The sequence below is a fragment of the Psammomys obesus genome, unplaced genomic scaffold (genome assembly GCF_907164565.1).
Source record: "Psammomys obesus unplaced genomic scaffold, mPsaObe1.curated_primary_1811, whole genome shotgun sequence".
NCBI lineage: Eukaryota > Metazoa > Chordata > Mammalia > Rodentia > Muridae > Psammomys > Psammomys obesus.
The window spans coordinates 409,723-421,639 of record NW_026585686.1 but is presented as its reverse complement, the minus strand read 5'-3'; the positions used below and the strand labels follow the sequence as shown (position 1 = coordinate 421,639).

Below are 11,917 nucleotides of genomic sequence, written 5' to 3'. Positions count from 1 at the left end.
CACACACACACACACACACACACACACACACACACACACACACACACCAGTATGCAACACACACTTGTGTATGCACACACATTATTTATACACTGTACAACAGGACAGTAATCCCTCCAAACTAGCACAATAACTAAGCAAAATAAAATCAAAGTAAACGAAAGTAACTTTAACTGAATATTGCTTGTGTATCCAGCTGTTTGCTTCTTAAACTCATCTAAAATTACTCACTTAATTTTCTGAAAAGCACTGAGAAAAGGGACATTTTTTTCAAGTGCAGAATATTGTCTTTTCATGAGAAGATACATGGTACCTGACGGTTTACATTTTGGTGATGCTAGTGACTGTTAATATGCAGTTACTATGTTTTTTGATTCTTTAGGCTAGAGACTTCAGAATAACACTCATTTTCTTAGTTTTTCTTCACTTATTTCTTAAAATGCTGCTATAGTATAGTGAGAACTTCCCAATGTATCCTCTGGTTACTTTCAAGTATAATTGATAAAGGTAAAGCAGGACAAACACACGTATGATTTTCTGTTTACTAAATTCCAAAGAGGTTGGGGCTGGAAAGGGCTCACTGAACAGTTAAGAACATTTCCCGCCCTTCTGGAAGATCTGTGTTCAGTTCCCATCACCTGCCTCCCGGAGGCTTACACTGATCTGCAACCCCAGTCTTCCGGGCAGCTGCATACACGTGCACACAGCCACATGCTCACATTCATTCCTGCACAGATTTAAAAGGAGAAAGCTAATTCTTTACAGAAGAATTTTCAGGCATCCTTTCATATGTCCAGTTAGACTTTCTTTTAAAAAAAATTGTGATGGATCATCATGGATATAATTATGGCTTTAAATATACTTAAAACTCCCATTCTTTGAGGTTTTATTATTGTCCTATTTCTAAGGCTGTTTTTGGATTCACTCTTTGGAAGCAGCCTGGGGAGGGGTGTTAAATAAAGTCTAAAAACTCCCATTGTTCAGTGATTTTCATGAATTATTAGTGTGTTCGGATGGGAGGGATGGAAAGAAAAACAGCATCTCAAAAAGGCGCTTCTTGCAGCTGACTTACATTACTCTGGTGTTGCTAGGTCTCTCCTTGCAGAAATTTGCAATGTGGGTGATTTGGCTGTATAGTTGATAGTCTTCAACACAGTTGAGTTTTTATATGCCTTCTGAGTATTTATTCCTTATTCTATCTGGAATCTAAATAGTTTTAGTATTGCAAGTATATGATTAAGGTTCACTAAATGAAAATAAACACTCTGAAATGAAAAAACCAAACCAAACCAAACCAAACACTGCCTTGCCTCCACAAAGTTGTCTCATTGCTTGTTAATATGCATATTATATTGATTATGTTTCTCCTGTGTTTATAATTCTTTCATTGTCTACCTGTGCAGTCTTTAAAAGGATGGCTTTCTATAAATATAGCCAGTAATACTATTGTCATTAATTGAAACCAGCTAACTAAATAGCAAATTTGGTTGTTAAAGAGAGAGCCCATGTTCTAGTGTCTTTTCTTTCTTTTTGAGATAGGGTCCACCTATGTAGCCCTGGCTATCCTGGAACTCACTATGTAAAGTAGGCTGGCTTTTGAACTCTAAGAGATCTTCCTGCCTCTGCCTTCTGAGTGTTGAAATTAAAGGAATTCACTACCATGCTGGGTCATATTTTCAATGTAAATGTGTTAAATCCTGTAATTGGAGAACTAAACTTACCTTCAGAGCTTTCCTTAACAGCCAAACACAATAGTATCTTTGCTGTATCTGTCCAAACTTGGCATGTAATTCTTGTGTTTGCTCTAATGATGTCACAGTGAGGAAAGCAGATGCATGCTTTTGGTTTAGGAGGAAAGATTGTCACTGCATTGTTTCTCATATTAACCTACAGTATAAACTACATGTGTAATCTCTGTCCAGACAGATTGTACTATGCTGCTAGGCTGTAATATGAGGACTTGACAGGGTCGCAATGGTCACAGGAGGCTTTTCCAAGGAAGCAATGCTAACATGAGATTAAAGAATAGTACAAGTTATGCAGGCAGATGGGAGAGGCTAGAACTTTCCATTTATAGGAAATATTGTATGACAAATTTCTGTTATGGGAGGACAAAGAATGCTCAAAGCAAAGGGAGAGACCCGTTTGAGATGAGGCTGGGAGGGAGGTGGGGGCCAGATAGTGCAGGTAATGATGGGTGATTCAGGAAATTTGGGTCTTTATTTTGGGTACAGTGGGAAACTATCCAAGCATTTCATCTCATAGGCGTTGGGGGTTCTGAAGTGATAACTTTGGCTTCAGCATGAAGATAAAGTTCTAAGTATTGGCTTTGGAGTGAAGCCCTTATGAGGAAACAGGAGCATTAATCGAGGTGGCTGTGACTCTTGTTCTAGAGCAGTGGTTCACAACCTGTGGGTTGAGACCCCTTTGGGGTCAAATGACTTTTTTACAGGGGTAACATCAGATATTCTGCATATCAGATATTTGCATGATGAGTTAAAACAGTAGTGGAACTATGGTTGTGAAGTTATCAGTGCAATTATGGCTAGGGTCACCACAACGTGAGGGACTGCATTACAGGGTCCGGATTGGAAGGTTGAGAACCACTGTTCTTTCTAGATCGTAGACTAATTTAGAGACTCACATGTGTAGGAAGAGCATGAGTTCAGACTTGCAACATGTTGAATATGAGGCCATTCAGATCTGAGTGGAGATAGTTAGTAGGCAGCTGGATATGCCCCTCCCCCCTTTTAAATGATACATCTTGAACACGTTCTACTATGAATACACTAGGCATAATATCTAATCAGCTCTTTTTGGCCCTGATTAAAGTCTTTGCTTTGAGTTGTTAATTAACTGTTCTGTGTACCTGTGTACCTCAGACTCAGGCAGCCTGCTTGTCTAAAAGCTAATTCCAGTTCCTGAAATAGTCCTCTGAAGGCCACTTTCTCAAATTTAACATTTAATTTTTTAAAAATTCATTTTTAGCTTAAGGACTATTTTATTAGAGTTTTAAAGGGGGGGGGGGGAAGCAACAAACCAAAACACAAAACAAACCAAGAGTGCAGGTAAGCTGAAAATCCTGGCACATATTGGGAGGAGGGGGATGGAGATAAATTCATGCCTTCAGTGTTAGGTATGAAGGTTCGAGAGATATTGAGAAAGCCCAGAATTTCAGAGAAAGCATGCTTAGGCTTTGGCCAGTATCTAACCGAGAGATAGAGGAAAAGGTAGGCTTGTTTGAGTTTGAGCTCAGAAAATCAGGTGGGCCGCATGGCAGAGGCTCTGTAAGTGGCTGTCAGAAAAGCTTTTTCTGTTTGTGCTATACTGTGGCTCCATGCTAGTTCTTAATAAAAAACAGTTGCCTTTAAGTTTTTGCTCATAGTGTTTAGACGACAATCAAACAATCTATTTGGTCTTCAGAGTCCTTCCTCAAGTGAGATTATCACTCCCTCTCCCCATCTATTTTGAACTGAATTTTAAACTTTGTACATGCAGGCAAGCGGTCCACAGTGAGCCCCACCCTATTCGGCTGTCTTTCGACCTCAGTTCTTTTAAAATAACTAATCAAGCTGTGCATCCTTTTTTTTTTTTTTTAATTAAAAAAGGGGTAGACACTTTTAAACTATGAAAGTAGTAAGTGGCTTTTTTGTTGTTGTTATTCAAAGGGAAGCTTGGAGTCAATTTTATTATCTCTTAAAAAACAAAAACAAAAATCAGGCTAAGTAAGCTGTAGATCTTACAGGCAGCCTCCTGGAGGAGGAATAGAAAAGAGAGACAGTGATATTTGAGTTAGGCTGGCAAGGAGATCAGCCACAGGGTCTCGGAAAGACAAGCAGACCCAACAGGACCCCTTTCCCCCATGTGCTTTGTAGAGACTGTGCTGGGGGCACTAATTTTTTGAGGAAAAGTAGTATATTATTTCATGAAAGGGATAATTATGCTTTCTATCTTTTTAGCATGGCTTTTGGTGAACCCACCTCCCTCAGGGGTAGTCCTTTGGCCAGGTAATTAACCTGCCTAGCTGGATTGACTCTTAAGAGATGGGCAATGGCATGTCTCTATCAGAAGTGGATTGCAATCTTGGTTAGGAAACAAAATTTTCTTAATGGGCTTTCAATACTACTGTAACATTCCCGCCTCTGAATAGGTTGCTTTGGATCCACACTGGAGATTAGATTATACAGACACTTCTGGGATTTCTCTTTCCAGCCAGGACAGAACCAAGGACATATCTCTAAAAAATTTATTTATTTGTTTATTTAATGTATATGAGTGCTCTATCTGCATGTATACCTGCACGCCAGAAGAGGACATCAGATCATCTTATAGATGGTTGTGAGCCACCATGTCATTGCTGGGAATTGAATTCAGGAACTCTGGAAGAGCAGTTAGTGCTCTTAACCTCTGGGCCATCTTGCCAGCTCTCAAGAAATGGATCATGGCCTAGGACACAAATTAAGGCCCTGTCTCTAAACTGTTTGATTTCTGTCTCTTGTGCTCTGTGTTATCCCCTCTATAGAGGGAACCCTAATAGGTCTTAGGAAATTGTTTGATGACTGACTCTGGCTTCTTTCCGTTTGGGTGGGATCACTGGGCATGGCAGTTAGGATATACCTCCAGTGGTCCCATCCTGGGGACCTTGAAAATGCTCCAGTGGTTACATTGCTCTAACTGTCAGATGTAGGGAGGAAAAGAAGTCCTTGACTGGTGCCTGTACAGAGAAGTGAAGGAGAAGCAAAGGCAAGATTCTTAGCCTTACAAGCCCCAGTCAGGGAACCAGAACTACAGCCAAGGACTTGTTAAAATGTCCAAATCAGAGCCCCTTAGAATCTCAACTTGGGCTCATAAGAGCCTCTATCCAGTGGGATCCTCCTCATTTTTCCGTTTGAATTCAAAGGCTGGACTAGAGAGGGATGAGTCCAGGATCTACTATCAGACAGTTTGATAGCTGTTGGAGTGCTTAGAATCATAGTGTGAGGGCCCTCCAGATGCTTGGTCCTGGACTATAGTCACCTGTGCTCTGAGCAGCTTTTATACTATCTCCATATGAGCTACTAGGAGGTTTGAGCAGTTCAGTCCCTTCCTGGTTGTCACATATTCCTGGGAAAGTTGAAGCCACCTCTCTTGGGATTCTTAGTCTCATTAATATAAGAATTTAAGAATGCACTCAGGACTTGGTGGCTCATGCCTGTAATCTCGCAGAGGCAGGTGGATCTCTGTGAGCTCGAAGTCAGCCTGGTCTAAAAAGTAAGTCTAAGACAGCCAAGGCTACACAAAGAAACCCTGACTCAAAAAAGAAAACAAACAAGCAAAGCAATAGAAAACCTACCAAAAAAAAAAAAAAAAAAAAAAAGCTTGAGGACAATTTTATTAGAGTTTGAAAGAAAAACTCCAGGCCAGGAAGCTGTAAATCTCAGTAGCTGCCTGGAGGAAGAAGATAAGAGAGAGAAAGCCATGTTGTTTGAGTTAAGCCAACACGGAGGTCAGCCACATGGTGTACAGCAGCCTCAAGGTAGGAGGCGAATTTCAGAGACAGAATGAAAAAGCTCAGAGTACCAGTCAGAGAGAGTGTATTTAGGCTGTGGCCAATATCCAAAAGAAAAGGCAGAAGGAAACAGAAAAGCTGCAGCTGGGTCGGGACTCAGGAGGACAGGTGCGGTGGGGCATCGTGCCCCTCCTAGGGACTACTGAAAAACTTGCTTTTGATCATCTTCTTGTTTTATAAACCACTTTTTTAGGGAGTCCTGATGAAAAGTAGGAAATGGTAGGATTAGAAAGCCTTGGCAATTTTAGGTTGTGTGAGAGATTCTTCCAAGGCCTGGTTTTAATTTTCCCTGGGATGTAGAGGGAGCTGGCGTCTGAAACCAGATCTAGATGTATGGAATTTGAATAAACTAAAGCCAGTTGAAATTGGAATCCTAGTTTTAGTTTGAAAACAAAAAAAAGTTTCTGTGCACAGCCTTTCCCAGTGTTTAAAATAATTGTAAGGTTTGCCCCCTTTTTTTTTTTTTTTAAATCTTATATGGGATGGACATCTTTCCATGCTGCTGTTTACAAGATTGCTTGCACCACTGTTAACAAATAATGTTAGACATGTCATAGTTTAAGCATTTCCCTACTTGCGAACATTTATTTTTTGAAGATAGTTAACACAGTGCAGTGTCTTCCTGTGAGTCTCTGAAAAGGCTAACCATAGGAGGGAGTCTAGATGCACAGTGTGGTGAGCAGGGCATCTTCATCTGAGGGTTTTATAGATGCTATAAAATGGCTTTCCACAAAGGCTGAAGCAGCGGGAAAGTGTGTGCGTCCCCAGTCACTCATCTGCTTGTTTGAGTCTTATTCGTTGGCGTTTGCATGGCTATATTATGTTGTTTTTCTTTTTTATGTCCTCCATCCTGTCTATCATGCAGGTTAAAAATATTTATTCTCTTACTGCAATTTTTTTCCCTTTAGAATCCTTCTCAGTACCTTTCTTAGAACTGAGTTATATATTGTTTTTGTTTATTCTTCTCCTTAACTATTATTTGAATATTTATAATTTCTTTTGAAAAATTATAGTTAAGTTCTTCTGTTATTCATATTGATCCCACATTTTTATTTACTAAATTCTTTCTTGTATTTGCTTTTTTGTTTATATTAAAAATAATATATAACTTGCATATTATAAAGTCAGCATTTTGACTGGCTCTTTGACCTCCCACCTCCCAAGGGAAGAGCAGTACTGTTAGACCACAGAGGAGGACTTTGCAGCCAGTCCTGAAAATACCTGACAAAACGTAGTCATATGAAAGGGGAGGAGGTCCTCCCCTATCAGTGGACTTGGAAAGGGGCAGGGAGGAGATGAGGGAGGGAGGGTGGGACTGGGGAGGGAAGGAGGGAATACAGCTGGGATACAGAATTAACAAAATGTAACTAATGAGAAAAATAAAACTTAAAAAAAAAGAGAGAAAAGAGAAAAAAAAATCAAGTCAGCATTTTAAAATACTGCGTTAGCTAATTTTTAGTGTATTTCCAACTGTGTACACTTGTGAGTTATCTATTCTGTGCTTGGCTGGAAGCTAGGACTTCAGATGAGTTAGGCAAGTGCTCATCACAGAAAGGTCCCACCGTGCTGAATGAGGCAGGATGAAATCTCGAGACCTGGTTTATTATCTTGAATTTACATACATGGAAGAGTCACATCCTAGGGAGGCTCTGAGGAGATTGAGTGACTTTGTGTCACTCGGTGACTGAGGCTGGACAGTCCCAGCTATGGCAGGTTCTTCAACTGAAGGCTCTTTTAGCTTAATTTCCAAGCTGAAAATCTCTGGGTCTTTGTAAAGGAGAGTGTTGCATGGGAGGAATCACTCCTTGTGACCCAGGTTCCTACTAGGCCAGGCCCCTAATTCCGACTAAAATAAACGGATGCAGAGTTGTAAAGGGGTAGTTCATTTCAACTCTGTGAATGCTGAGAAGGCTTCCTTCTAAGCAAGAGCAGTCTGGGTATTTAGAGGAGCATTCGGGAGTCTTGTGGGAAGAATCCTAGCAATCCCAATGGACAGAAGCAGGCCAGACCTCTATTATCTAATGAGGCCTCCAGGAGGTGCCCACAAACCCTCCTGAGACAGTTAGCCATGTTTCAGCTTTTGTATTGGCCTTTCTGAGGTGGCCTGCTCTAGGACTGTGGCCTATCCCTTGCAGATGCCTACCTCCCTAAGAAAAGGATTGGTCCTTGGTCAGCATCGCAAAGCTTTCCGAAGCAACCAGTGAGGAAATATCTCTGAGCCTTTCTTTGGAGATCATCTTGTACCTCCTGCTGCTGTGTAAAAGCAAGCATGACCCCTTTGTACTTGTGTGCTCTGAGCAGACCCTCTGACTGCCTGTGGGGTCCCCAGACCTTCCATTACCTGTTCTGTCACCATCAAAGAAGGCTCTCAACTAAAGCAAAGACCTAGTTCCTTCAGCATTCCGTTGAAATGCTCTGGGTATGGGTCTGTGGCCTTGGCCCTATTTTCTCCATCCATTCCCACCCCCAGTTGTATATCAAACTGTCTGTGTTAGCGTGAAATATTTCCAGAAGCTTTCTCTTATAAAATATAATATGCTATGCACACTATAAATTTTTTATATACTATAAAAATTCCTCTGTTTAATTTTATTGCGTCACAGTGAGATTAACTGGTCATTTTGTTCAACGAGCTAAAGTGCCATGAAATTGTTACAATTATTTAGGGGTATGTGAGCAAAGCTAATCTTTGACAGCCATCCAAGAAATGACATAGAGGATATAATCTTTGGTGTGTTTGTGTATGCATGTGTGTGTGAGAGAGAGAGAGAAAGAGAAAAAAGAGTGTGAGAGTGAGTAAGCATTTATGGGAGTGGGCTTGCCTATTTGTGTGCATATAGAAGCCAGGGGTCAGTGTGGGTGTCTTCTCATTGTATTGCTCTCCACTGTATTTTTTTTCCTCCTTAATCCTTTTGTTATAAGAGTCTTTCATTGAACCCCACCTCTCTTCCCTACCCCATTCTATGTCCTAGGATTACAGATGTTCACTGCCATGCCCACCTTTTATGTGGGTTTTAGGGATCCAAATCAGGCCTTATGCTTGATCAACAAGTACTTTACCACTGAGTGCCAGAGAGTATCTTTGCTTGACAGCTTTCATTTGGTGTGGGGTTCTGTTTATAGTGGCTTTATACTTGAGAAAGTCCGTGCACTGTGATCCCCGTCACAGAAGGTTCTTATGTGACTCTACACTTGTTTGAGCATATAAGAGGATTCATATGAAAAGGAAGAACTACTATTGAATGTACTGTGGAAAATTCCTCAACTGGAAGGGAAATGTTGACAGTCCCAGAAGAGTCTGGGAGTGTCATCAGTAGTGCTGTGAAGTGGAAATACAACATGAGCCATGCATTTGAGCTACAAGGTGCTCAGAGTTTTCTAATAGCTGGGGTGCAGAGATGGCGCAGTGGTTAGCAGTACTGGCTGTTCTTCCATAGGACCCAGGTTTGATTCCCAGCACCCACATCAGGTAACTCACAACTACCTCTAACTCTAGCTCCTGGGGGATCTAAAACCTCTGCAGGCATGCACACACACAAACGATAAAATAAATTTAATTTTTTTGATAACCAGATTTAAAGAGTAAAAAGAAACTGATGATACTAATTTCAACAATGAGCTTTACGTAACCCCAAATATCAAAATACAATTTAAACATGGAGTCATATTTTATGTTCTTATTTTTTAAAAATATTTTTATGTGTATGGGTATTTTGCATGTAAAATATCTGTCAACCACATGCATTTCTGGCGCTCACAGAGGTCAGAAAAGGTATTAGGTCCTTTGGAATTGGAGTTAGAGATGCTATGTGGGTATTGGGAATCAAATGAGATCTTTGGAAGAGCAGTCAGAGCTTTAACCACTGAGCCATCTCTTCAGCCCATCATTCTCTCTAATTTAATCTGTCCCTCCTTTTCTGTTAAAGTTTTAAAATCCAGCAGATGTTTTACATACAGTATATCTGGGTTGGGACTAACAACATTACCTCTGTGTCCAGTAGCTAAGTAATAGCCATGGTTATTGACTGCTGTAGTCTACTGTACAGTCAAATCTTTTGTCAGCTGGAAAAATTTAAACACCATTAAAATGTACAGTTAGTCACAGCTCTTGTAAATGCCACAAATCATGAGAAGTTTAAGTCTTTTCCTGACCTTGAAGTTAGTGCAGATGGGGAGTCCTTTGTTCTGTATGCTATGACCAATGATATTCTACGAACTTAGGAGAATGCTTAGGTTATAGTATGTTCAATAAATGTTAGCAAACGTGATTTTTAAAAGTTACTTAAAAGGTAATAAATAATTTTTAAAGGTTTCTTTTTAGTTCATAAGGGAGACTGATTTTAAAAAGGTATCTATTTTTCTTTTTGATATATTTGTTCTATTTCTTATAGAATAAGAAAGAACTTTAAAGTATAATTCCCCTTTTTATTAATTCTCTTTTAATGGCTTTTATTTTGCTTTAATTGGTTCCTTGGCTCACTCTTTTGAGTGGTTGATCCATTTCACATGTCTGGTTATTTTTCATGGTCTGCTAATATTTATAAATGACTTGATCATTTATTCTGGGTAACTGATGTGGTCACTGACTCGAATTATGTGGGCTAATGTTTGCTTTTTTCTCGGATTGATTTTCCCCATGTGTGTGTAGGGAAGTGATTGATAGCTGGTTTGATTCTTTGGCCATGTTTTCCTTTTTCATACATGGGTCTTGGCTGTGCAGAAGAGTGAGCTGAGCGCCTGTAGGTGCCCACTGCTCAGTGTGGGTGGCAGGCGCCCAATGGTTTAAGAACGGTGGGATTGGAGGAACGTGTAGCTCATTAGAGCGCTTGACTAGTGTGTGAGGCTCTTATTTTAATATCTTGTGTCACACCTGCTTAGCATATTCGTTTTAAGTCTAGAACATTCAGCATGTTATTATATTTCTTTATAGGAATATGCCCGGTTTGATAAAAGCCCTTATAAAATTATTACAAATCCAAGCGCTAAAGGAAGGACAAAACGGGGAGAAAGACATTCGGGATCTATATTCTATCAGGTAAGTCTTCTCTACTATTGTTTTCTATTAATTAAAAATTACATTTAGTGTGTGCATGTGTGTATGAATGTATGGGTGTCAGTGTGTGTATGTTTGAGTGCTCTGTGTTGTTCATGATTGTATATGTGTGCATGTATGTGAGCATATGTGCATGTGCATGTGTAGAAGTTGGAGGATAACTTTTGGGAGTCATTTTCTCTTTTCACTATGTAGGTGCAAGTATCAACTTAAGTCAGCAGGCTTGGCATCAAAGGCTTTTCTACTAAGCTGTTTTGCTGTCCTTCTCTCTCCCTTTATATTTAAAGGAATTTTTACATCATTAGCTAACTTATGAACGAGATATAATTCCTTTTAAGAATGAGTTTTTAAGCCAGTAGGATATTCACGCAGTCATTGTGGAAAGTGACTGTCTCAAAGACATGTAGGAGTGGCAGAGCTGACAACATGGGCCTCACCAGGGTGGTTTTCAGGGTTGCTTCTCTGGAACTGAAATGTGTTACTCAAAATTGAAGTGACTTTTTTTTCCTTTAGAATATGTAACTGTCACTGAGTGTGTAATCTTTGCACGTAGAGTACACACCCAGGTAGGTAGAAGCAAAAGGATCAACACTTCTGAATACAGGAGATCTGTCTTAACAACAACATGCTACTGTTTTCTCTCAGAACTTTGAAAACTGAAGAGCTCATTGAGCAAATATTTTTAAAGCGCAGGAATTTGTATGGGACAGGAAGGCAAGCTTCTTCACCTCGGAAAGTAATAGGAGACACTTGTTTGCAAGTGCAATTACCAGGGTCAAGTTCTAGTGAGAAATAACATTTACTTTCTCTTTGTCATCTGTAGACTGTGATAAGGTGGAGTTACTGTAAAAAGAAAATACACAGCAATAACCACAGAATGCACTGGATTTTGTGGAGGAGTTTTTAATAAACTGAGTAGGGTGTCCTACTCAGTTTGTGATGATGATGTCACTTATGCCCATTAGCTCCCAGAAAGCCTTTTTTTTTTCTTCCTCCCTTCCCCCACACACACAGACAGGGTTTCTCCGTGTAACAGCCCTGGCTGCCCTGGAGCTCACTCTGTAGAACAGGCTGGCCTGGAACACACAGAGATCTAATTGCCTCTATTAAGATTTAAGGCTTGCACCACCACACCCAGCCTCCGTGAAAGTACTATAGAAACTTGTATACAGGACAAGTGTTCCAAATGGATAAATATTCCTTTCTTTTCCTCCCCCACTTCTCTGTCCTTTTTTCTTTTTCTTTTTTGTTTTCTTCTTTTTTTCTTTTTTTCTTTCTTTCTTTCTTTCTTTCTTTCTTTCTTTCTTTCTTTCTTT

The 11,917-nt window shown here is 40.0% G+C and overlaps 1 protein-coding gene across 1 annotated transcript in view; it reads left to right on the top strand.

Annotated features, from left to right (window-relative positions):
* The window catches only part of Focad (focadhesin), a 312,861-nt gene that overhangs the window by 52,440 nt on the left and 248,504 nt on the right, over window positions 1-11,917 (top strand). The window contains exon 5 of the mRNA XM_055629496.1: window positions 10,479-10,583. Coding sequence (XP_055485471.1) covers window positions 10,479-10,583 — 105 coding nt within the window. The remainder of the gene's footprint in view (window positions 1-10,478; window positions 10,584-11,917) is intronic.